This window comes from Lepidochelys olivacea (genome assembly GCF_965140295.1).
Source record: "Lepidochelys olivacea isolate rLepOli2 genome assembly, chromosome: 1".
Taxonomy (NCBI): domain Eukaryota; kingdom Metazoa; phylum Chordata; order Testudines; family Cheloniidae; genus Lepidochelys; species Lepidochelys olivacea.
Genome location: NC_140411.1, coordinates 60,755,339 through 60,782,908, shown reverse-complemented (window position 1 = coordinate 60,782,908; position 27,570 = coordinate 60,755,339). Strand labels below are relative to the sequence as shown.

Genomic DNA, 27,570 nt, shown 5'->3' with positions numbered 1-27,570 from the left:
TTAAAAACAAAAAATTAAATGATCATATCTATTCTGAGCCATACCCTCAGAATGCTTTTCCCAGTATGGTTAAACAATTTTCAAAGCAGATGAACACATTCAAAATATTTATTTTCAAGTACACAGAGAATTAAGGATTTTTTAGCAGTACTATCAGCATGACTCCATTTTTATAGGCACTAATTCAGCAAGTGATTTTTGTTAACATTTGTTTATGTATTGACTTGTACTGGGCAAGAGAGACTCCTACAGTTCAAGCATTGAGGTATTTTGCATGGTGTCTGATGTGATCATTAACAAAGGTTGCGATGAAGAAGTAGCTGTGATCGTAGCCCTAGCAAAGAGAAAAACAGATTCAGCAATTCAAGATACTTAATGATAAAGTGCTGTAACTCTGTATTTTCGAGCATTGTTAATGATGGCTCATTCAATGGCGGTCTGCTTATTTAAAGAAGGCAGTAAGGAGGTTGTTTCAGATTTATGCAAGCCTGGGCTAGCCCTAGGAGGCTCCATGAACTGGCTGTGTACTAGGCCGTCCTATCCCGATGAAGATGGGCACACTCCATAAAGAAAGGGAAGGGAAACAGTAAATACATCTGCTGTGCAGGTGGCAGCTATCTTGGAACGACATGGCAGATAGGATGGAGTCACTTCAAAAACCCTGAAGAATTTCAGGCTACTGCTACTCTGTGCTATAATGCTACAGGAAAGGGAGGGTTCTTTCTTTGCCTCCTGACTGATCCTGTCAGCCAAAACCAACGATGTACCACTTTGCTGATACACATCATATATAAACACAACTACGCTGTTTAAATGTATATGGATGATAAATCAGATAAGAGTACACTTTCTTCATGATACTTTTGCGATGGGTTACTGCAATACTATATTAAAAACAGAGCAAGATACTTATCCTCCTCAGCATATCGCCACTAGGTTGGATTGCATTCTGAACACCCTATAATGTTTAAGCTAAAAATCAGTTCCCCCTGTAGGGGTCAAATGTAATTAAATTAGTGGGGTCTAGTGGATACACCACTACGCTGAGTCAAGAGAGCTTCTCTCTGTTCTCACCCCTGCCATTGATCTGCTGTGACACCTTGGGCAAATCACTTTACCTTTCTGTACCCTTTGCCTGTCTTGTCTATTTCAGGTCTGGGACTTCTCTGGCTAACTACTCCACCTTTTAGGCACACAGAGTCAACCCAGTAATTATGGGATGGATATATCAGACATCCCCCTCCCCCCAAAAAAGGGTACTTTTTGGTACTTGCCTGTTGCAATCTAAAGACTACAGGGATTTTCCGCTCTGTGCAGGCAGCAATGAAGTTGTCCGGCAGTAACTGCCCTGCTGAAAGGAACTGGTCATCTTTGCCTTGATCAATTAAGATGTCGAGATGGGAGTCTGGATAAGACTTCACAAGATGGGTAGCATCATATGCCTGTAGAAATAAAATGAAACTAATGAAAAGTGTAACAAAATTTTTGAAAGTGTAGTTCTATGCTTAGTCACTATACTACCAAATTGGGTTAGAATTATTGTTTAGGAAGGATAGGGACATGTAATGCAACAAACTGGGGTTTAAGACAATGTCTACACTAAAACTAAAAATACTCCATAGTTTGGACAGCCTTTTAGTAAGTTCAAAGTTAGGGTGCTCAGGCCAAAACCTTAAATCTATCTCACTGACTCTAATCCTGTTCCATAGGTATCAATGCCCATAGTATTTAATCATGATTAAAGAACTGAACATTTTGCCAGCCTGCTCCTACAGAACTCAGACTTACCAATCTCTGACCAACAAGTCTTTCCTCTTTTGCCTGCCACTATAAGAAGAAATTCCTCTGTGCACAGAGAATACAGGAATCTACATTCGGAGTATGTCAACTCCTGCAAGTGAAGTTAGCTCAGGCATACCATGCTAGCTTAGTCTAATTAGTACAGGAAACCATAGCAGCGTAGATGTGGTGGCATGGCCTTCAGCATGGGCGAGCAGCCAGCATACAAGGCCTCTAGGTGGCCTAGCTACGTATTCTGGTTGCTAGCCTGTCCTGAAGCCCATGCCACCACATCTACACTGCTATAGTTACCTCTGCTAGCTCAATTAAAGTTGGCTACCCATGTTAGAATCACCCCTTCACTTGTAGTGTAGACATATCTTAAGGGGCGCCATCGGAGCATTTCATCACCCTAAAAAGGGGATCCGATTTTCATCTGTTCAATGTTTTCAGGAAGTAGACAAAGAGCCAGTGCTTGCTCATATTTCTACTTATCTCACAATTTAAAATCTTCAGAAGCGAGGAGAGAATATACTGTCTCTATGTGGTAATAACAGCCTCCCATTAAAGTATGTTTTTTGTAGAGTGCCAGTCAGCAGTATGATCGTGATCAGTATCCACACAAGAAGAACCAGGAGTACTTGTGGCACCTTAGAGACTAACATTTATTTGAGCGTAAGCTTTCGTGGGCTAAAACCCACTTCATCGGATGTATGTAGCGGAAAATAAAAACACACACACACACACACACAATGAAAAAATGTGTGTTGCCATACACACTATAATGAGAGTGATCAATTAAGGTGAGCTATCAGCAGGAGGAGAAAAAAAACCTTGTGTAGTGATAATCAGGATTATCAAAAGGTGTTTTTCTCCTGCTGATAGTAGCTCTCCTTAATTGATCACTCTCTTTATAGTGTGTATGGCAACATGCATTTTTTCATGTTCTCTGTGTGTGTGTGTGTGTGTGTATATCTTCCTACTGTATTTTCCACTGCATGCATCTGATGAAGTGGGTTTTAGCTCACGAAAGGTTATGCTCAAATAAATTTGTTAGTCTCTAAGGTGCCACAAGTACTCCTTTTCTTTTTGCTGATACAGACTAACACGGCTACCACTCCACCAGTATCCACACACTTACTGTACAGCAGGATTCAATGTTTGGTGACGGGATGACATGGTGTTACTCAAACAGAAGCAATCACTTCATGTTTTGCTTCCCTACTACACAGTGCAGTCACAATCAATTTTACCATTCATTAAATGACTGGACTCTCCCACACATACCTCCCATTTAGTTAGATCTGATCCCAGATATCCACCAAAGGCTTTCTTCCCCCAGGGACACTGAACTGGGTTGCAGATAGGAGCAAATGCGGATACAGACTGTTTAGAAACACAAACATATGGATTAAGAAAAGTCATTTTGATAAGCAAGATGTGAGCGGAAAGCATGTTCAAAAGCCGTTCTGCCTAAAGTTACAATTGTAGCACACTGGGGAAGCAAGTGCTCTATTCTCACTTTTAGACAGCATTCATTCTCAGTCTTGTGATATAATTAGAACTTCTTTTTTGGGGGGGGGGGGAGGGGAGGGGGTATACAGGAACACAACCCACAAGTAAGTGCTCAAAGACACCACAAAAAGGGACAAGGTACAATTAGCTCCCCTCCACACACACAAGAAACTAATGGCTCTCATCTAACAATAGAGTTAAATGATTTGCTAGCCAAAAATGCAAGGGGTTACTTTGGATTTTGAAATCTCTAAAGCCATAAAATGGGGGCATTTATTGAAGATGCCAAGGAAGACAACAGCTTAAAAATTCTATGAATTGTAATGTGCATGTTTTGGGAATTAACGCAATACAAACTTTCAGCCATTTTATAATAATCTTAAGAACATAAGAATGACCATAACAGGTGAGACCAATGATCTGTCTATCTGGCCCAGTATCCTGTCTTTGACAGTGGCCAGTGCCAGATGCTTCACAGGAAATGAACAATCCTCAAGTGATGCATTCCCAGCTTCTGACAAACAGAGGCTAGAGACACTTCAGAGCATGGTTTTACATCTCCGCCCATCCTGGCTTATAGTCAATGATGGACCTATCCATCCATCCATGAATGTATCTAGTTCTTTTTCTAACCCTTTTTGGAATCTTACAGTTCTAAGGCTTTAAATTCCTCTGGAATTTCTCCTTAATCAGCTGTTGCAAAGAAATCTCTCTTTCTTCCCAAGATCATACACTCTGAAATTTAATTTTTGTTGACAGAAGATAGAAATAATTTAGTAATATGAAAGATTAAAGTTATTTTTCTGAGAGGAGATTCTATATTTTCTTTAAATTGGCCCTTTGCCATGCTTTCAAAATTTTTGTTTAAGGGAAACATTAACTTTCATTAACTTTATAAATCGGAGATATGAAACAACGATTCTCTTCCTCATTATTTGAATTATTTTAAAATTAAATATATTTAAGATTTTGATTATGTTTTATCCTTGTTTCAGTTAAGACTAAGAAGAGGATGAACTGAGATGTATTATTTTGGTGATAGCCACAGCCAATCTATTCAGCTGTGAATTTTATACTAATTTATTCTCTTGATGTATGAGCTAAGCACCATGGCCGCCTTTGCATACATGAATTATGGTCTCTTGCACATGATTCCGAATGTGATCTTGTAAAGACAAGCTACTGAAGCTCTAAATGAGCAGGCATGTCACGATTTTGCATAGCAACATGAAAAAGGTCACATGGTGGGGGGGAGGGGGTAGAGAACATCCTCTAAAGATGAATTTTTAAATTTCACATCTCGTACTTAGGCCTCCATCAGCTTTGTCATCACATAGTCTATTAAAAATAACAGAATGCAGTACTCCTAATACTCAGTCCAATACTACCATCGAGCCTCACACAATTATATGTACCACTAGGCACACTAAATCCTCAAAAAAAAATTCTGAATCTATGGGACTTAAGGTCAACGGTGACAAAACTAAAGTTATATGTGCCTCCTATGAAATGGAAATGAACAATCTGCCAATGCTACATGTAGATAGTAATGATTGAATAGTTTTATCTATTTGGTAGTCGGTTGACAGCAGGAGATTCTGTAACCGAAGAGGTCATGTCAGATCGGTCTTGCATCAACTGCATTTTAGCATCCTCAAAAGACACTGTTTGGGTGGTGGGATGTATTTGTGACAACTAAGATACGAGTGTTCAGTGTGGTGGTGATGACTAGCCTGTTACATAGAGCAGAAACAAGGCCATTAAAACAGCTGAGGACAGAAAACTAAACAGTTTTCCATGTCAAAAGTAATGGTGTATTCTTAACATCTGTTGGTTTGATTTTGTCACAAATGAGGAGGTACTTGGATGATTCTGGCAAGTTACAGTCCTGCCCAGATGAAAACAAGATGACTGCAATGATGGGATCCTGTCCAACGGGCAGAAAATGGTACGTTTCTATAGAAGATTTACAGACCGGAGGTAAAAGGAAAGAGCATGAGATCGGCCACAAATGAGATTGGAAGATGTGATTTTTGAGGGATTTAAGAAGCCCAAATCCTCCTGTGCTGGTTCATGATGAAAGAAGACAACTTGCAAGAGACTGTTCAAGATGGAAGTCCATTCTAGGTGATGCCACAGCTACACCACAGCCACGTAAACACGCTGCTGCTGAACTACAATAGTATGGATAGAATAGCAATAAGACTAATATTCTCCACTGGAGAGGATATTTAACTCAGTTTTTAACTTTAATTCTGTAGTTGGTATTTCACCGTCAAATACTAATACATTTTACAGTAAGTAGCATTCAGTACTAGGCAGTGCTAGTACCAAGTACCAGTAGGCTATTAAGATTATAAATAACTTTAAACTCTCTGTTGTTGCAACCTTTAGTATTAAAGTTAACTTGAATTTGATTTTTAAAACTATTTTTCTCTGGAAGATTGTATAAAACTTAGTATCTTACTTTGTATTTTCCAGGATTCTTCAAAGCAAGGATAAGAGCACCATGGCCCCCCATTGAGTGCCCAAAAATAGACATCCTTTCTGAGTCAGCTGGAAAATTGGCTTTTATTAATTTAGGCAGCTGAAAAAAATCAAGTGTGACAGGAAAAAAAAAGGAAGACTTTAATATGTTTAGACTTTGAGAGTCATGCAACTTAATGTGATCTACGATTGTGTTTTAATCCAGATAAAATGTACAAGGTTGTTCTGTACTTGTGGTTAAATTAACAGTTGAGGTCACAGTCTGAAAACTATCTCAACTACTGAATATCACTAAAGACAAAAAGAAACATTTCAAACGTCTGTAGACATTTCATGGTCTACAAGATGTTAATCAACTAGACATATTACTGCAATACATTTATGTAAATGTACATGTATAACAAGACTGAGGGTTCATTATAACCCTGTTCTCATTTTAACTAAATCCCTAAATGTGTTCTCACAAAATAAGCAGAATGACAACTTGTTCTGGAGAGGCCTTTTGTATTTCATGTCCCTGTCAACATTAGTTTTTAATCTGGACCACTCACGGTGCAAATTGACAGATTTATATGTATTGTTATTCATCATCATAATAGATTTGCTCAAGCATTCTATTTTGAAAATGACGACATTTGACTGCTAATGAAAATGGTCTAATTTTGATATGCATGACAAGCAGCCATCTCACTACAATAGTCCAATTAAGAGGAGATCAGTCCCTCTAATCAAGGCAAAACAATGAGATTGAATTTCATACCTTTAGTAACATTAACTTAATTAGAAAAAAACAACACACCTCATCCTTTATGTACGAGTACATTCTATAGTTGGTTTTCCATGGTTCTTCAGTGGCGTCTACATAAAAACCAGCACCTGTGCCAAAATCCCAGCTCTCATCTTCTCCTTCAATATTGCAGCCACCTATCAAGGAAAAGTGATTCTGTGTTTATTGTCCCATCTTTATCAGATGTTTGATATCAGGATATTGTTTTCCATGATATAAACCACACCCTTCTAGATGGATCTGGATAAATTTAACCTCTGTGCCTCAGTTTCCCAAAAACTGTAGAATGAGGATGATGTTTAAGCCATAATACCGTGGTATTGAGGGTTAATACATTAATGTTTCCAAAATGTTTTAAGAGCTACAAGTAACTAGAAAGTGCAAAGGATTCATAGTTTTCACTTTTCTTCATCCCTTCAATCGCAAAATTTATCTCTGATGTACAATCAGATATTAATTTAACTGAACTTACTACACTATGAATTTCTTATCAAATAAATCAGGGATATGTTAGAAAATCCAGTCTACCCTCCTGGCAGTACAAGATACCCTATACTACTGTATATCTTTGATTGCTTTGTCCAGTCCAGTTTTGAATTATTCAAACGATATGCTCCACTTCTTCCCCTGGGAGTTTCCAGTCTAGTAAATCTCACCATCAGGAACATCTTCAGTATAATGACAGGTTTATATTAATTCTTAATTCACTTTTTCTCTGTTTCATGTCAATAATAAATTAGAACCCCAAATAAAACCTAAGTCATTCCTCTTTTGACTACCTGTAGACATATCCTCCTTCACCAAGACTATACTTTCGGTACTTAATTTTTATATGTTTCCCTTAAATTCAATCCATCCAGCCATCTCTTATCCCTCTTCAGTTTGCCCATGATTTGACAATAGAATCAAATGAAGTAAAAATCTTAAATGAATCAAACAGTACCACAGAATCTTTATGGATAGTAATTCCATGCTCTAATAATAAGAATATAGCAGTAGGGATATATTACCAACCACCTGACCAGGATGGTAATAAGTGACTGAAATGTTCAGGGAGATTAAAAAGGCTATTAAAATAAAAAACTCAATAATAGGGGATTTCAACTATCCCCATATTGACTGGGTACATGACACCTCAGGACGGGATGCATAGATAAAGTTTCTTGAGACTTTAAATGACTGCTGCTTGGAGCAGCCAGTCCTGGAACCCACAAGAGAAGAGGCAATTCTTCATTTAGTCCTAAGTGGAGCTCAAGATCTGGTCCAAGAGGTAAATATAGCTGGATCACTTGGTAATAGTGACCATAATATTATTAAATTTAACTTTCCTGTGGCAGGGAAAACACCACAGCAGCCCAACACTCTAGCATTTAGTTTCAGAAAGGGGAACTACACAAAATGAGGAGATTAGTTAATCAGAAATTAAAAGGTATAGCGCCAAAAGGGAAATTCCTGCAAGCTGCATGGAAACTTTTTAAGACACCATCATAGAGACTCACCTTAAATGTATACCCCAAAATAAAAAACATAGTAAGAAAACCAAAAGAACCCCCAAAAGAAAAACCAAAACCAAAAAAGAGCCACCATGGCTAAACAACATAGTTAAAGAAGCAGTGAGAGGCAAAAAAGCATCCTTTAAAAAGTAGAAGTTAAATCCTAGTGAGGAAAATAGAAAGGAGCATTAACTCTGGCAAATTAAATGTAAACATAGAATTAGGAAGGCCAAAAAAGAATTTAAAGAACAGCTAGCCAAAGACTCAAAAAGGAATAGAAAAAAAAATTTAAGTACATCAGAAGCAGGAAGCTTGCTAAACAACCATTGGGGCCTCTGGACAATTGAGATGCTGAAGGAGGATGTGAGGGAGATTCCCAAACCTGAGCCATTCTTTTCAGGTGACAAATATGAAGAACTGTCCCAGATTGAGGTGTCATTAGAGAAGGTTTTGGAACAAACTGATAAATTACAGGGAGTCCTCGGACTTACGACGCCTGACTTACATCGGAGGCCACTTATGATGCTTTTCAACTGACTGCCCGTTTCACCCCTACGATGCTCGATTTGCATAAAGTTCACTTGAAATCACCTCTTGGTTGCATTATACTGGCATGGAGCTGGAAAGGGGTCACTTCTGATTGGCTTCGAGGCAACAGGGTAGCTTGTTGTCTGGTAGGGTTGCTGCTTGTTTTTGATTGGCTCTCGGCCCCATGCTCAGTCAATCAGAAAACTTGAACAGTGATTGGCTATGGCTCAGCCTGTGTGCCATTCTCCCTGGCTTTTTGAGCCTTTGTTGCCAGCATTCTGAGCAGCATATGTGAGTTTATATGTTTATTTGAATGCTGATTACCAAATACACAATGTACAGTAAGTACATTGATGTTCCAACATTAGTCATCTAGAAGTCATTTAGTACAAAAATCTGGGTTATTGTGGTGAAAATAGTGTATCAAGCCTTGGTTCAGGAACCAATCCCCCCTTCATAGCATTGATTCCTATGGGAAAAGTGGTTTCAACTTATAACGCAACTCTGAGGAACGAATTGTGTCATAAGTCTGAGGACTCCCTGTATACAGTAATAAGTCACCAGGATCAGGTGGTATTCACCCAAGAGTTCTGAAGGAACTCAAATGTGAAACTACAGAACTAATAACTGTAGTCTGTAACCTATCATTTAAATCAGCTTCTGTACCACATGACTGGAGGCTAGCTAATGTGACGCCAATTTTTAAAAAGGGCTCCAGAGGTGATCCCAGCAATTGCAGGCCAGTAAGCCTGACTTCAGTACCAGGCAAACTGGTTGAAATTATAGTAAAAAACAAAACTGTCAGACACTTAGATGAACATAATTTATCAGGGAAGAGTCAACATGGTTTTTGTAAGGGGAAATCATGCCTCACCAATCTACTAGAATTCTCTGAAAGGGCCAACAAGCATGTGGACAAGGGGGATCCAGTAGATATAGCGTACTTAGATTTTCAGAAAGCCTTTGACAAGGTCCCTCACCAAAGGCTCTTAAGTAAACTGTCATGGGATAAGAGGGAAGGTCCTCTCATGGACTGGTAACCGGTAAAAAGATAGGAAACAAGGAGTAGGAATAAATGCTCAGTTTTCAGAATGGAGAGAGGTAAATAGTGGTGTCCCCCAGGGGTCTGTACTGGACCCAGTCCTATTCAATATATTCATAAATGATCTGGAAAAAGGTGTAAACAGTGAGATGGTAAAATTTGCAGAGGATAAAAAATTGCTCAAGATAGTTAAGTCCCAGACAGACTGTGAAGAGCTAAAAAAGGATCTCTCAAAACTGGTGACTGGGCAACAAAATGGCAAATGAAATTCAATGTGGATCAATGCAAAGTAATGCACATTGGAAAACATAATCCCAACCACTCAAGAAAGAGATCTTGCATTCATTGTGAATAGTTCTCTGAAAACATCCACTCAATGTACAGCAGTAGTCAAAAAAGCGAACAGAATGTTGGGAATCATTAAGAAAGGGATACATAAATAAGACAGAAAATATCATATTGCCCTTATATAAATCCATGGTACACCCACATCTTGAATACTGCGTGTAGACATGGTCACCCCATCTCAAAAAAGATATATCGGAATTGGAAAAGGTTCAGAAAAGGGCAACAAAAATTATTAGGAGTATGGAACAGCTGTCATATGAGGAGAGATTAATAAGACTGGGACTTTTCAGCTAGGAAGAGAGACTACTAAGGGGGCATATGATAGGAGATCTAGCAAATTATGACTGGTGTAGAGAAAGTAAATAAAGAAGTGTTATTTACCCCTTCTCATAACACAAGAACTAGGGGTCACCAAATGAAATTAATAGGCAGCAGGTTTAAAACAAACAAAAGGAAGTATGGAAGTGTGGAACTCCTTGCCAGAGGATGTTGTGAAGGCCAAGACTATAAAAGGGTTAAAAAAAGAACTAGATAAGTTCATGGAGGATAGGTCCATAAATGGCTATTAGCCAGGATTGACAGGGTTGGTGTCCCTAGCCTCTGTTTGCCAGAAGTTGGGAATGGGTGACAGATCACCTGGGGATTGCCTGTTCTGTTCATTCACTCTGGGGCACCTGGCATTGGCCACTGTCGGAAGACAGGATACTGGGCTAGATGGACCTTTGGTCTGACCCAGTATGGCCACACTTATGTTCTTAATAGCGGGTCCCAGAACTCTTCTTCTTAGCATATGCACAACATGCCTCCAGGTGGCATGTGAGCAGGATCCATCACTGAATTTGGTCCACTGAGAACTGAATGTAGTATTTAAGGCCACTAGCACAGGGACCATTACTTTCTTCCTTGATAACATGCCCCTGTTTACTAACACCAAAATTACAAGGGACTTTTTTGCTGTCATATTAAATTGCAAACTCTTATCTAATTTGACACAACTGTTAGAACAATTTTTGAGTACACACCTGCCTCCTTATCACAGGCTGAGCCTGGGGCTTTTAAGAGGATCAAAGTTCAGCTTACTCCTGTGACACAGACTCTGCCAAAAACTGAGGGATTCTGGAACTTGTAGCCTAGGAATCATAGGAACTGTAGGCTGTGAATCAAGTATGCTGGGTATAAAAGGGTTGGTTGCCTCTGTCTGAGACAGATGGCAGGACTTGCTGTGAATCTTTCTGTTAAGCATGATAATCTTACTAAAGGAAAGAGCTTAAGGAAAAAAGGTGGAAAAGCAGCCTGGGAAGAAGACTCAGAGGAGATGAACAAAGGACTGTTTGGGACACTCCATGAAGAGGGGCAAATGCCTGCAGGAAAGGGAAGAAATGTTCACTTATATCCTCATGAAGAGGCTTTAAAACCACATAAACAGGAAAACATGAAACACATCTGTTTACCAAGACAGAGTTTTTCATTCAGCTGGAGGGCTAAACCACCAAGAGGGGAAATTGAGGGACCAGACAAATCTGATGACAAAAAGGTAAGCTGCACTGTCACAGTGCTATAACTTGATTCTCCCTCTCTTCTTGGCTTGTAAGTTTATTCACCTGTTGCATTTTGTCCAACTCTTAGATAATGAGCGCTCTAGGGCAGAGACTGTCTTGATTGTGTTTGTTTGTACAGTGCTTGGAAGAACAGGGCCCCGACTCCTAACTCTATTTCTTAGACACTATCACAGTAGAAGTGATAACTGTTTAATATTGCTAAGTCTCTTCGCTTCCCAGCGGTTTTGTTTCCAGGAGAGTTTCTACTGGGCAAGCACTTTACAGACACCTGCACATGCAAACACCACTCTGAATATTTTCTCCACACTATGTTCAGACCACCTACTTTAATATGTGATTACAGTTAGTCTGCTGTAAACTCAGTGTTCCAGATAACAAAGATGTTAGAGATTTGGACCCTGTGAACAGAGACTGTCTGGAACACAATGGACATAAGAGATGCACTAGAAAATCCATTAACACAGCGGAGCTTGCAGTCATCTGCTTTGATTTATTCCAGTTACGGCAAGTTACAAAGACAGGAGAGAGGCCAAGAGGTTAGTGCAAAAGAGAACATATGATAGCACAAAAGCAAGTCCACGCACCCAAGGGCAGCTACTGCCCAAAACCCTTAATCTGATGTTCTTTGAATGACATAATGAAGATCTGGCCATCCCTACTCTGCACTACATAATAGCTATGAATACATGTCACAATAATGCTTGTTTCAATATACCTTTGTATATGAATTAAAAATACACTAAACACAGGAAGACATCAGGTCCCAAGATAAAATATGGAAGAATATATGTTGCTCCCCTAGCAGTTCATTAAAATATTTTGCAGTAATTTTTCTTAGTACAAAAAAAAAAGAGATTAAAGTATAGACCTTCCAGAAAGTTGAAATTCTGTCCTTAAATCATTGTTGTGATCAAGGGCTCCCAAATATTCAATGATCTTACATACTATGTCCAGGGAACTGGAATACCTAGCCAAGACGAATAATTTGTAGAAGGAACTTGTTAGGGGGTTGTTTTGGGGGAATTAAATCAAGCATTTTTGTTGAGATTTGATGCCATCAAATACTGGAAAATATCAGAAAGGCCCCTCCAATATGTACAGCGTAAGTATCACTGTAGCAGAAGAAAATACCAAGTACATTGAGAAAGCTGTTGTGTAATTTACAGAACTCTCCAGGTAACTATGACGAAGATGGTTACAGAATTCCCCCTTTTCAGGTTCCCCAATTTCTATACTCATCAATGCCTTGTACAGGGAACATGTGCGCTTTTTTTAAACTGTTGTTTTAGCTCTATAAGTACTGAGTACAGTAAATATTAAAAGGCTCTGAAAAATCATGCAACACAGTGAAAACAAAACACTAGTTCCATGTTCCAACAGGATTCCATGGATGATGTAAGGTACTAGCATAGTATATACACCAGTGATACTCAGATCTCTGTGATTCAAGAGCCAAATTAGCAATCAACACTACCCATCAGAGCCACAGTGCTGTGAATTCATAGTTTCGTTTACTATTTATATTATATATAAATTCTCACAGCGAAAGGACTATTATTTTATCAACTACAATTGGTTAATATCATAGTAAAAGCATCCTGCTTGGTTAATAACTTAGATTAGTTAATAATTAAATCACACAGTGTTTTAGTTTCATGTACTGCAAAGAGATGCATTAAAAAACCACTTGCAGCTCTTGAGCTTCAGTCTGAGTATCAGCAGTATACACCAAGATGTCACATGGAGTGTAAGCCAGGGACTTTGGAGAACCAGGAAAAAAACATGGATGGGAACGAGAGTCCTACATTGCCCATGTGTGACCTGAACTGCCCCCTTATCTTAATTTTAGGGCATTTGTATTAAAATGGCTTTACTAGTGGAGTTCTAAAGTTACAGTTCATTTAGTATATATTAAACAAATAATCTAGCAAATTGGTATAAATTATAGAACCTACAGATAGAACAACATTCCAAATTCAGATACAATTACATCAATATATTTAGTAGTAACATGAATCATTCTATTCTTTGGAGATAAGCAGCAGTAAACGTTTATATGCTGAAGGCTCATCATGTAACCTGAAAACACTTACGTGGGCTGGTATCTGGTGCAACTACAATGAGGCCATGTTCAGCTGCAGCTTGATGAAAACCAGATTTGGTAATAAAGTTTTGTTCCGTGCAAGTTAATCCTAGAGATAAAAATATGACTGGTTATGTACTACTCTCAGCATTCCAGCTTCCAACATATACTAGAAAAGTTTAAAAATAAAATGGGATTCATGCCTTAAGCATGAATGTAATTGTTAACTGTCCATAGAAACAGACTCAGTTACATTTTCACAGAAAAAAAGATTTGATCGTACTAAGTTTTTCATTTCCCACTTGTATCAACAACCATTCCTTTTAAAGATCTTTGGGATTTTGTCCATGTTTAGGTATTGACCATAATTAGGTCACTGAACGTTTCATCCACAGAGCCACACAAGTGCTTGTTCATTTACCATAAGCAGAGTTCTCAAATACTGCGTATGATATCATTTGAGAAGATATTAGTGACAAATAAAGTCCTATATTTCATTAGTTAGCAGCTATAATAAGCATAGTCGATCCCTATATTTCAGGATCCATAGCAATCTGTGCTTATGTCAGAGCAGGTTTGAGACTGAAGTCAAATTACAAGTCTGACAATTTAGACTAGTTTTTTAAGGATTCTTCACAGTGCCATGTAGGAAGAGTTACAGATTGTAGTTTTAACCTTCACCTGTGGTGAGTTTTAGATAGTTTCAACTGATTGTCTTATTAGCAAAGGCAGCTTGCTTGTAATTATTTATTTTACTGTAAGTGCTGTATAAGAGTTGTGGTACCTCCTCAGACAATTTATTCTAACCTACTCCAATATTAGATGTTAACATTCTTATGCAATCTGTCATCATTCGACATGCACAACACTCAATTATAATGAGAGTCAAGTACAGGTTAGCACTTAGAATCACACCTCTACTGGCCTATTCTACCCTTGTATCTCCCCTAGCTTTAATGTAATTGTAACTGCCTCTAATTTTAGTGACTTATGCTTGTACACTGAATGGAGTCATTTACTAATTTTGCCAACCATCAATAATATAAATTAGCTATTTTTTGATAATTCATACAAAATAGTAACAGTTAAAGAAGGTAAGTAGGAAAAAATATCAACAGTAACATAAGTAAACTTTACCATAGCTACATGTATCAGATTAATGGTAAAATTACAATAGGCTGCAAAACATTGCTTTCAACAATTACCTGCTTAAATTGGTACAGCATATATTACAGGGGTGGGCAAACTACGGCCCACAGGCCGCATCCGGCCCTTCAGATGTTTTAATCTGGCTTGCCCCTCTCCACGCGTGACATGGCTCCCAGAAGCAGTAGCATGTCCCCGCTCCGGCTCCTATGCCTAGGGGCAGACAGGGGGATCCACACACTGCCCCTGCCCCAAGCACTGTCCCCACAGCTCCCATTGGCCACCCTCCGAAACCTCGGTCCCACCCTCCTGCACCCCAGAGCCCACCCCCCAGATGGAGCCCTCACCCCCCTGTACCCCAACTCTCTGCCCCAGCCCAGAGCCCCCTCCCACAACCTGAATTCCTCATTTCTGCCCCCCTGCCCCGAACCTGCACCCCAGCCAGAGCCCTCCCCCTCCCCCACACCCCAACCCCCAATTTCATGAGCATTCATGGCCCGCCATACAATTTCCATACCCAGATGTGGCTCTCGGGCCAAGAAGTTTGCCCACCCCTGATATATTAGGGCAAGGTTTTCAGTTTTGTTTTTTAACTAAATTCTTCTACATCTTATATAGAGACACAATGTACCTCTCGCAAAATCCATATTTCAAACTTGGTCTGATTTGTTAATACAATCAAACTGGTTTCATAGATATTTAGGTCAGAAGGGACCATTATGATCATCTAGTCTGACCTCCTGCACAACGCAGGCCACAGAATTTCACCCACCACTCCTACAAAAAAAACCAAAAACCTCACACCTATATCTGTGCTATTGAAGACCTCAAATCGTAGTTTAAAGACTTCAAGGAGCAGACAATCCTCCAGCAAGTGACCCGTGCCCCATGCTACAGAGGAAGGCGAAAAACCTCCAGGGCCTCTTCCAATCTGCCCTGGAGGAAAATTCCTTCCCGACCCCAAATATGGCGATCAGCTAAAGTCTGATCATATGGGCAAGATTCATCAGCCAGATACTACAGAAACTTCTTTCCTGGGTAACTCGGATCTCACCCCACCTAATAGCCCATCACAGGCCATTTGGCCTATTTACCGTGAATGTTTAATTACTAAAACCATGTTATCCCATCATACCATCTCCTCCATAAACTTATCGAGTTTAATCTTAAAGCCAGATAGATCTTTTGCCCCCACTGCTTCCCTTGGAAGGCTATTCCAAAACTTCACTCCTCTGATGGTTAAAAACCTTCGTCTAATTTCTAGTCTAAATTTCCTAGTGGCCAGTTTATATCCATTTGTTCTTGTGTCCACACTGGTACCGAGCTTAAATAATTCCTCTCCCTCTCCGGTATTTATCCCTCTGATATATTTATAGAGAGCAATCATATCTCCCCTCAACCTTCTTTTAGTTAGGCTAAACAAGCCAAGCTCCCTGAGTCTCCTTTCATAAGACAAGTTTTCCATTCCTCGGATCATCCTAATAGCCCTTCTCTGTACCTGTTCCAGTTTGAATTCATCCTTCTTAAACATGGGAGACCAGAACTGCACACAGTATTCCAGGTGAGGTCTCACCAGTGCCTTGTATAACGGTACTAAAACCCCCTTATCCCTACTGGAAATACCTCTCCTGATGCATCCTGGTAATCTGTTAAAATTTGTTTTAGAACTGTAATGTCATTCTTCCACTGTCACCCACGCATTAACATTTTACAGTATATCCAGTCCCTGATGAGATCTAAATAGCACCATATCCTAAAGCATGGATATAGGATGAAATAATTTTCATATAGCAAATTTACTTAAATAGGACACAGTTTTCCTGTTGTGGATTCCACCCTACTTGTTTAGTTCTGATCATTTTTTCTTCCAAAAACAGGTTCAGAGAGGAAAATATCTATTGAGCATGCAAACACCAGCTTATCACAAGCTGTTTAGGCACTGCTTTTTATTAGTCACACAAAATATCCTAAATCTATTTGAAGATTTAGTCAATGTGAGCTAAAGGCCCACCAACAATATATAGATTCTAGATTTTTTTGCATGTACAGAGCCAGATCCTTCAAGGTGCTCTGCACTGCTCCAGCAGCACAGAAAAAAAAAAAAAAAAGCCATAAATCTGGCAGCCTGCCCCCCCTAAGGCTGGCTGATTCATGTGCTAGCACAATACCACATTGCAGGGGAGTGTTTAAACCCAAATAAAAGCAGTCTTCAATGTAGAGTTGCCAGGCGTCCGGTTTTCGACCAGAACGCCCAGTTGAAAAGGGACCCTGGCAGCTCCGGTCAGCACCACTTACCGGGACATTAGAAGTGTGGTCAGTGGCACAACGGGGCTAAAGGCAGGCTCCCTGCCTGCCCTGGCTCTGCACAGCTCCCGGAAGCCGCCGGCATTTCCCTGCGGCCTCTAGGTGCAGGGGCATTCAGGGAAACTCCACACGCTGTCCCCACTTCCAGAGCCGGCTCCACAGCTCCCACTGGCCGGGAACCACGGCCAATTGGAGCTGTGGGGGTAACGCCTGCGGGTGTGGGAAGCGCACACCACGCAGAACTGCCTAGCCATGGCTCCACCTAGGGGCCAGACATGCTGGCTGCTTCTGGGAGCAGCACAGAGGCAGAGCAGGCAGGAAGCCTGCCTTAGCCCCGCTACACCAGCGACCAGGAGCTGCCTGAGGTAAGCGCCACCTAGCCGGAGCTCACATCCCAAACCGCCTCCTCCACCCCAACCCCCTGCCCCAGGTCAGAACCCCCTCCCGCACCTTAACTCCCTCCCAGAGCCCGTATTCGGCACCCCAGCCCTAAGCCCTGTCCCGTAGACAGAACCTCGCACCTCAACTCCCTCCCAGAGCCTGCACCCAGCACCCTTTCCCACACTCCAAACCCCTCAGCCCCAGCCTGGAGCCCCCTCCTGTACCCCAAACCCCACATCCCCAGCCCCACTCCAGAGCCCACATCCCCTCCCACACTCCAATCTCCTGCCCCAGCCCAGTGAAAGTGAGTGACAGTGGGGGAGAGCAAGCAATTGAGGGAAGGGGTCTGGAGAGAGTGGGGGGGCGTGGCCTCAGAGAAGAGCCAGAGAAGGGGGCATGGCCTCCGGGAAGGGGCAGGGCAAGAGTGTTCGGTTTTGTGCAATTAGCAAGTTGGCAACCCTACTTTAATGGAATGAATTTATCTTTTCACATACTGTAAATTTTGGGTCTTAAATTAACCTAATAGTGTCTTTTAAAAATACTGAAGTTCACATTACTTACCTGAGAGCCAGTACAGCACAGGACACTTCCCAATTTCTGCTTTTGGTGGCAAATAGATTCCAAACCTCATTTTGCATTTTAACTCTGTACTGTAGCAACAAAATACATTTGATTAACAGTATCTAACAGACAGGCCCAGGACAATCACCAAAAAAAAGAAGGACCACTGTCTAGAGTTTATCTATGCATTTCTAGATTACTAATCAGAATATCTAGACCTGGCCATTATTGATTCAATGAATAATAGTATTTTAAGAGTGCAAGTGAAATAAGTATGAAGTGGATAACAATATAAAATAAGCCACAACATTAGCCTATTAAGTAACAACGACTGCATTTCTACTATGTTTTAAATACAATTAAAAAAAGAAAGAAAAATAAACCAAATCCTTACAGTCTGGCTGGTAGGGAATATTTTGAAAATTAGCATTGGAATTCAAGACCTAACAACGTTTAACCTAACTCTTGTCTGTTAAATTGGAGACATTTTAAGAACATCTACAGATAGCTCACATAATTTGCAGTGAAGTACATATAGAAGCAAAAAAGTCAAGTTGTTTCAGTCTCCCAGACTGATACACTAATCAACTGCCCAATTTTTATTAAATGTTAAAACTGCCAATAGAAAGCATTTTTTCTTCAGAAACTACTTTCTTTAGATGCAGTACTATATAAAGGAATATATATATTCTAATTCAAAAGATGGACAAGCACCTAATTAATATTGTAATGCATGAAATAGAGTATAATTCAAATGTCACAAGCAAACAGGCTGAAAAGACATACATAAGCAACTGGAGTCTGAAAGAGTCTCTCCCCTTCACAGCAAAGAATTGCTGATTTATGGGTAATGGGTGTCTTTTAGAGACCAGAAATGAAAACTACATGCTTATATATAGTTGTATAGCTAATTCCTCCTCACAAAATGAAAAGATTGTTTCTACTTCTATTTTACTTTGTTTGACGCTTCTGGTCATGTGAATAAAACACTTACTGTTTCATTCACATGGAGTTAATATATATTCATATCTCCATATTGTAAATACAACAGCCTAAGATGATGAGACCAATTCTCAGGACATAGTAAATTTACTATTAATGTTTTCCCTCTGCAGAACTTAGTAATACATGTTTAAAAATGAAGAATAAAGCAACTAGTAAACTGAAGACATAATATAAAAATGAACCTACTAACACACTAATATTAGTATCAAGGAAATGCATATTTTGTCTTTTTCTTTTGACTATGGCAATATTGGAAGTAATATGATACAGCCCTCCCTGTGCTAAAATTTTAGGTTGCCTTTGTAATGTTTACCTGTCATGTTCAAACACCTTCTGGAAACCCTCAAAGCATTTGTTGCTGGAAATCTGTTTCAGTGCCATAATCTCAACTGTTAAAAAAACAAAAAGCAAAAAAAAAAACACCACACTATCAATTTGTAGCCTCTTCACTTAACATTACAATTTTTCAGCACAGAGTATCTCCAACAGGTTTTTAAAAAACAGAAAACAAAAAACAAGAACTTTGAATGGCCATTTTTTTCAGGTGACTACAGTACAGCTGACTTTTACAAAGAAGTTACCTTCCAGTTACACAAATTCTTTCCATATTTCAGAAACAAAATTTCAGTTGCCTTACATGAAAATTTCAAATTTAACAATTGTGGTCTATAATAGGGTACCAAATCTGTGGCTGTTTGCCAACTGTGGGGGGGAGGGTAACTTTTAAGAGAGGAGAGAACAGCAGTGGTGTGAAGGGAACAGGATCAAGTTACCAAGACACCTCCTCATATTCTCTTTTGTGGTACACAGGTTTGAATATCTTTTTGTCATATGAAGTCATTCCACCTCTGGCATCTATAGTCTTATTCTCCAGCATCTACTCCTACATTACACATTTAAAATGAATTTACATTTAAAACCTACAGTTTGGGGATCAGTGTGTTATTCTGCCTTTGCAAACAGTACTTTCCAAGCCTGGCAAGGAACAGAACAGAAATTATCCTATCCTTTGCCTTCGTTTTGTTCATAAATTAATTTTAGAAGTATATGTTTTCTCACCATACTCTCTGTGCTTGGGAATTTTAACTCCTTAATAAACACTTACTAACCAAATACCTTCACTTTTGCTAGTGAATAGAACCTTTTAAACTATCGACATCAGCATCTTGAAGAAACTGGTGCTGACACTTATATCTTTATATGAAGACAATAAGAGCATGACTATATATCAATTACAATTTTACTGTTACTCATGTAACTTCCCTGGACTATGATGGTATTACACTAGCATAAAACTGGAGAAACACAGATCCTTAGGATCTACAGGCAAGGTCTTTAGAAGGCTCCAAATCTTTTTACGTTTATTCTCAAAACTACTTATTATACAATTACATTTGCTACTCCTAGATTGTCAACATTAACATTAGTTTGTATTTTAGGGCTTTACTGTACAATATCAGAGGATTCCATCTTACCAGGTTGACTTCTCTCGTTCTTTATACAAAAATAAGGAACCTGGCAAATACAAAAAACATACTTTTGCAATCTTCTCTGGAAAAGTAGGTACCATTCAAACATATTAAAATATTTCTGCTGAAACACTTGCAATAATAAACACACCTGCAGTGAACAGGGAGATGACCTAGAAGAACTAAGAGAGATTCACTCTCTACATTCTAAGATTCCAAAAACAACATTTCTCTAATAAAGAATCCCACTGCTACTAAGCTGATGTCATCCTGAGAAGTCCAATGCATTTGTAGCTTCTTCCAATTTCACACTGTGGCCTTCATGCATTTCCTCTGCATTTCCTTTTACCTTTCTCTCTTCCTGCCAACGTTTTCTACACAAAAATATTTTTATAATATTTTTTTATTCTCCTCTTTAAAACTTTTTTGAGCAGACAAAACAGTTAGATCACATGCATTTCTGCTTGAGACTCTACACCAGCTTTATATGGTTTAATCAAAATTTTCTGAAGTGATTGGAAGGCGTTTGATGAGCAGTGCTGTACAACATAACCACATGGTTTTGGTTTATAACAGTTAAAAGTTAACTGGTACCTCAGGCTGAACTGAAGGCCTCTTACAAAGCCCTAAGAATCCATAGCTCCATCATACTCGTTTTACCCTACCCTTTAAAAGAAACCCTCATTGACTGATACACAGCATCTTAAATACCCATGGTACTATCAAATAATAAGTCAGTGTCAAAAGAAAACAGGGCCCCACCTCTAAGAGTTTACAATCTAAAGGTACAATCAAAGAATAACAGACAAAACCAAACAGAGAATCCAGCATGGCCATTTCATGTTAAACAATTAAATGAACAGTTCGGTTTTCAGTAGCTTCTTGAAGATGTTTTTTTCAGCTTTGTCTATTTAAACACAGTACGAGCAGCCAGGAAATTTAGTTCTAATCCAAGCTCTGTCACTTGTTTGCTTGTGTTCTATATTTCCTGTATTCATCTATTGTCTCTTGCCTTATAAGACAACTGTAAATTTCTGAGGAAAAAGGTTGTCTTTTTTATATGGTTGTACAGCAACTTACCACAGTGTCTATGACCAGGGCCCTAAGCACTACCACGACACAAATAATAAATATATCTACCAGCCATACATTTACCATGCAATTTTTTTTAAAAAGCTGCAGAAAGTTAAAAAGTACTATCCTACTGTTATAAAATATTAGCCTGATGTAGTTTTCTGTCTTACTGTGAAACCCCATCATAACGGAAATTTGTCTTCCCCTCCCTGACTTGCTAAGTAACATCGCCAATTAATTTTGATGCCTATTACTTCCTTTTCTGCTCGTTCTGAAACCATACATTTAAATTCTAACCAAATGTTTTGTGTTTAGCCATGAAAACACCAACAAAAACGCAGCTGTCTTTAGGAACTTTTAAAAACTATAAATCCCAGGAGAAAATTATTACATTTAACTTAAGAGCTTCTAAATAAAGCCATATGATATACTGTACATTAGAAGAGCTTCAGTTAAATATTCTTTTATCAGCAAAGACACAATGGATGTTTCTTGTTGCCTTGGGGTTGTTAGATTTTTAATCCAATTTCAGTATTAAATGTAAATGGTAGTATTTATGTTTACCTGCTCTACCTACTGTACTTTTGTTCAAGCCCAAAATGTGATAAATTAAAAGATATAATCCTGCAGAAGAATCAATGTTTGCAACAGAACAATTCCACAGCTATGCAAATCTTTACACTATATTATATTCATTATATATATATATATACACACAAAATTAATATTTCCCTATGGTCATGTCTAATTTCTTTTTTCTATAATCACATTGAAATTTGATTATATCAATGCCAATTCACATAACAAAAATCAAGCTACTGATTTAAAGGTCCAATTTTTCAAATCCAGGTGCCTAAAACTAAGCTCCTAAATTCATACTCTGACACAAAGCTTTGAAAGCTTTGGTCAAAAAGAACTATATGCAGTAGACCAAATTCATTTTTGTTGTAACTTCAGTGAAGTCAATGTGTTTTCAATATGCTGAAAAAGGCAACTAAAAGGAAAGGAAATTTAACAGATTAAGTTTTTGTAGAAGTAGGATCACCAATGGAATGCAATCAGGCAAATGCAATTTTAGTCTGGTAGGAAATTCTTCCTGATCCTCAATGAGCTCTATATATCTACAGAGTAATCTCATTGCTTAAAAGTGAGGCAAAACAAAGCAGAGAATATACTGCAGGAAACAATTCAACACCTGTAGGGGAATTTACCAGTTAACACAATACTGGTTTGTCTACACCTAACTTCTGATAAGTTTTAATAGTATGCCCTGTTGTTGTAGCCATGTAGGTCCCAGAATACTAGAGAGAAAAGGTGGGTGAGGTAATATCTTTTATTGGACCAACTTCTGTTCGTGAGAAACACAAGCTTTTGAGCTACGCAGGTCAGACCTGAAGAATAGCGCTGTGTAGCTCAAAAGATTGTCTCTCTCACCAAAAGAAGTTAATCCAATAAAAGATATTACCTCACCTACCTTATCTAAGTTTTAACAGTAGGAGATATACCATTCAAAAACAGTTGTTTGATTCTGAAATGGGAGGGGGGCCCTGAAGTGTTTTCAAATGATGGAGATGGACCTTGACAAGTGTTAAATTAGAGACATTATAGGGTACAATTAAAAAAGGCACAAAAACTAGAGGGGAAGGAAACAAAGCTTAGATTGTAGAAAAATCATAAGGAGTATAGGAGAAGAAAGACAGTGATGGAGTTATGGATACTTTTAAGAGTAAAAGGGATAAAACTTGATAGATGAGGGAAACCAGTGTAAAGATTCAAGTATGGGGGGGGGGCATTGTCAGTACTGAAGGAGAGTAAGGTAGACTTGGCAACTGGAAGGAGAAGTGGAAGGGAAGGCAAGCCAGAAACCTTCAGCGGTGCAGATAAGAAACTGCCAGGGCCTACAGTAGCATTACTTGCTGTCAGATAAGAGGAAGAGATTAATTTTGGAAGTGTTGAAGCAAAGAAGCTCAAAGTGCCTGGGTGATCACTCCCTCTACTTTGAGAGGGACTGCATTTGTCTCTACCATGAGAGCTATCGCACAGAAGATTTCCTTGACGCTCTGTTTATATCCTTTACCATCAGACTGGAACTTTTTGTAAATACAGGAGTCAGGCAACGCGATTCCAAGGAGTTCCCCATTTACCTTTTCTTTATTGTTCATTAATGTATATGTTTTATCATATCTCCTTCCTCAAATAAACTATCCAATCTTCAAAGTTTCTCTTCACATGAGACATTCCATGCCCTTGATCCAGGCTTCTCTGAATGTCCTCTAGTTCTGCAGCAGCCTTTTGAGATAGGGTGACCAATACCGTACACGGTACAGACCACACCAGGGATTGATATATGGGCATTAGAATATTCTCTGTATTATTCTCCATTCCTCCCCATCACATCATCGTGTTTGCTATTCTGACTGCAGATGCGCACTGAGCGGGGGGGTTTTATGGGGTGGTCTACAATGATCATAGAATCATAGACTATCAGGGTTGGAAGGGACCTGAGAAGGTCATCTAGACCAACCCCCTGCTCAAAGCAGGGCCAATCCCCAATTTTTGCCCCCAATCGCTAAATGGCCCCCTCAAAGACTGAACTCACAACCCTGGGTTTAGCAGGCCAATGATGCTCAAGTCCCCTCTGAGGATGCCCCTGTGGGAACAGGGAGACTTGGGTGAAGTCACTGCTTCGCTCCCCCACCCAGCACAGAGCAATAGGCTGGTATCTCATTACAACCCCCCTTCCCCCATACTAATTTGCAAGCTTTGCCTGCACAATTTGATTTCTTTCTGCAAGACTCGTGCAACCGATAACACAGGGCCCCGCTGCCCGGACTAAAGCTGGGTGACTGGGAACAAGCGTCAACCCAGGCCCGACGCGGCTCCCGTTGGGGCGAAGCGATCCGAGGCTGGAGAGGGACAACCTGGCGCTGGTTCGGCGGCGCTTCCCGCGCGGCCCGGGCGAAGTTCAGCCCGGGTCCGCCTACGCGTCACCGGCCGCCCCAGGCGGGGGCTCCAGGGTTAAGCGGAGCCGCGCTACTGACCCCGCCATCCCGGCTGCGCTCAGCGAGGCGGGGCCTGGCCACGGCTCCGCTCGCGGGGACGGTGAGCGCCTCCGGGGCCTGCCGCCTGAGCCCGCCGCTGCCGCCTTCCCGGGGCCTCCCCCGGCAGCGCCGCTCCCCCCCCCCTTCCCCGGGGCACCGGCAGAGCGAGCGCGGCGGCCCGGCCCGGCCCCGCACCCCAGCGGGAGCGGCGTGACCAGCCCGCGCCGCCGCTTACCTCGGGCGCAGGCGAGGGGCTCGGAGGTGCTGGCGGGACGCGCTGCCGGAGCCGCTGAAAGCGCGGAGGGCGGCTCTTAACATGGCGCCGCCCCGACTGCCGCCTACAACGCCGCCCCGCGGCCACCGCCGGAGAGCTGCCTCCTCAGCCACTGCCACCGCCCCGGCCTCCCCGCCACTTCCAGGGCTGCCTCCCCCAACAGTGTCCACATCCCGGGGACACCGCGCCGCCCCTTCCAGGGCTGCCACCTCCCCCAGTGCCAACACCCCCTCCCTTCCAGGACTACACCCCCCCCCCCCGCAGTGTCCACATCCCACCTCCCCACTGCCTCTTCCAGGACTGCCTGCTCCCAGCAATGTCACTGGCTTGTCCCCCCCGCATCTCCACCAGAGCGCCAGGGGTGCTTCCCTTCCCCCCCCCCCCAACAGTGTCACTGCCCCCTCCAAGGCTTCCCTTCCCCCTCCACATACTCCCTGTCACCACTCCCTCCATGTTACCCGGGGTTCTTTCAGCCCAAAGTTCTTGGTAACTTTTACTCTGTGCGAGGTGGTGTCCGGAAGTAAATCAGGGGAGACACAGCCGACCGATAGATGGCTGGCACAAACAGCACAACACAAGAGTGTTTTCACTTAAAGCTAGACTTTACTTAGTCTCAAGCACTTATACACACGTCCGCAAGAGGTTAGTAAAACACCCCCAACCCTTGATAATTACCAAAGCTGAGTGTGGCTCTCGAGTGGCACAGCGGCAGCCCGTCTGCTGCTGGGAAGCACAGGATGCATCCAGAGAGAGAGAGTCCAGTCCTGAAGAGTCCCCTGCCTCAAACTTTTCCCCCTTATTTATACATGAGTAATAGAATGACATGTCCCTTAAAGAAAACTTGTTAAGCAAGCAGTTCCAATGGGCAAGGCTCCTTCTGATTATCGATTAACCAGGTGTGGGTTTTTCCAGGGTTTGCAGTCTTGAGGCTCCAGTAGACATTCCTGGGGCACATCCTGCTCCTCTAAGATGCATGTATCAGCAACTTCAACACAATTCTTATCAGGAAGGATGCAGGGTCAAGCTGCCCTCTCTGTGGCACCCAAAAACCCACTTCCCCTCCTGCTTTGGTCAAACTGAGAGTACTGAATGGCCAATTTACAGCCTGCTGACTTGGCTGTTTTTAGCAATAAGCCATAGTGGTTTCAGGCACTTTACTGGTTTGCCAAAGTCTCCCCGTACATCCAGAGTCCACCAAAGTCTCCCTGTACGTCCAGGGTCCCTTCCCCTGCCATCTACATAGTGTCACCACCACCCCTAGGGCTCCCGTCATGGGAAGGACCACCCAAATACCCCAAGAGGGTATTTTCTTTGATACAGGAAAAACAAACCCACTGACCACACACTCCTAGTTGTCACCTACCACCCCACATTGGAACCCAAGCAGGATATCATTAAACAATTACAAACCAGATTTGATAGGGACCATATCCTGAAAGTATTTCTGGAACCCCCTCTTCTGGCCTTCAAACAGGCCCCCCTTTCTATAAAGACAAAGTGGCTTGAAGGACTAATTTTATTCCTAACGGGGAAATGCATAGGTATAAGGATACAATTCTGTCATTTTCACCTTTTGCCTGGATCCTAAACGTCCAAAGGAAAATTGGGAGCATGCTTGATTTTTGAAGAGCTATCAAAACAACAAAATCCTTGCCGAAAAACCATCTATTTGTCTCCTTCAACCAAATTTTCAAGGGGAAGAATGCCTCTAAACAATGGAGAGCAAAATAAATTTTAAGAAATGCATTACAAAGTCTTAAATGCTGAAAGATTCAAGATCACAGGTAATATTATAGATAGGCAGCAGATATTTCTAATTCTAAATTCTAAAGATAAGCAGCAGATATTTCTCAAAGTACTTAAAGGCATTAGTTCTGTTGTATTAATTTAGATCAGTGGTTCTCAAACTTACTTGATCATGCCCCTCTTCTTTGTGTCTGTCACTTTTAGTCATTTACGCCCCACTCCAAAAGTACATATACTGCCATCAAGCTCTGAAGGCAGAGCAGAAAGCAGCAGCTGCTGGCCAGGTGCCCAGCTCTGAAGGCAGCGCCGTACCAGCATCAGCACAGAAGTAAGGGAGGCAATGTGAAAAGTGATACTTGTCAATATCACTTTCCACAGCAGACTTTGTGACCCATTGCCACCCTTACTTCTGCACTGCTGCTGCCACCCCAGGACTGACAGATGGAGCCTTGCCACCCACAGGTGATGGATTGGGGGAGGAGGAGATCCTGAGTCCAGGCTTCCTCCCAGTGAGGAATAGGTGAGGGGAGGGAAGCCCGAGCCCGGGTGGTGGGACTCCAGCTGTCCCTTTTATTCCCGCCTCTCATGTGCACGTCTCTTGTGCACGAGCCGCAGCCACCCAAGCTGACCACTAGAGCTCTTCAAAAAAAAAAGAGAAAAAAAGCACACAGTTCTCGCCTTCCTTGAAACATTCCTTCTCCTCTCTTGGGAGGCCCGCCCCATCGCTTAAGAAGCACTGATATAGATGGAAAATAGGGACCAAAGGGTGTTAACATAACTCAGTCACTGTCCAACATTAAACAGTGTTAAATGAGGTTTGGGCTTTGGTACAGAGACCTCAGTCTGCTTAGTACCATAGCAAACATCATTAAACATTCTTTTAACCTTTTATTAAAGATAAAGAAAAGAAGGAAAAACACGTAAAACATTTGAAATGTTAAGTATTAA

The 27,570-nt window shown here is 41.0% G+C and overlaps 1 protein-coding gene across 4 annotated transcripts; it reads right to left on the bottom strand.

The window, feature by feature from the left end:
- Nucleotides 1-90: 90 nt before the first annotated feature.
- On the bottom strand, nucleotides 91-25,632 carry ESD (esterase D). 4 transcript variants are annotated; one of them, XM_084619953.1, is made up of 11 exons: nucleotides 24,838-24,989; nucleotides 23,706-23,850; nucleotides 20,494-20,533; nucleotides 19,332-19,407; nucleotides 18,014-18,102; nucleotides 13,632-13,730; nucleotides 6,581-6,705; nucleotides 5,762-5,881; nucleotides 3,067-3,165; nucleotides 1,275-1,442; nucleotides 91-334 (listed from the first exon to the last, which is right to left on the bottom strand). In XM_084619953.1, the coding sequence occupies exons 2-11, from the start codon at nucleotides 23,721-23,723 to the stop codon at nucleotides 254-256; spliced, it is 915 nt and encodes a 304-aa protein (XP_084476079.1). In that variant the 5' UTR covers nucleotides 23,724-23,850; nucleotides 24,838-24,989; the 3' UTR covers nucleotides 91-253. The 4 variants fall into 4 exon arrangements, with proteins under 4 accessions (XP_084476079.1, XP_084476078.1, XP_084476081.1 ...); XM_084619952.1 differs by lacking the exons at nucleotides 23,706-23,850; nucleotides 24,838-24,989 and adding an exon at nucleotides 25,552-25,632; XM_084619955.1 differs by lacking the exon at nucleotides 23,706-23,850 and having other exon boundaries at nucleotides 24,838-24,971.
- Between the last annotated feature and the right edge of the window lie 1,938 nt (nucleotides 25,633-27,570).

Coding starts and splice junctions, on each gene's coding strand:
- ESD (XM_084619953.1), bottom strand. Junction 6,706..13,631: donor TGCACCAGATACCAGCCCAC/GTAAGTGTTTTC, acceptor TTTCCTTGATAG/GTGGCTGCAATATTGAAGGA. Junction 5,882..6,580: donor ACTCGTACATAAAGGATGAG/GTGTGTTGTTTT, acceptor GATTTTTTTCAG/CTGCCTAAATTAATAAAAGC.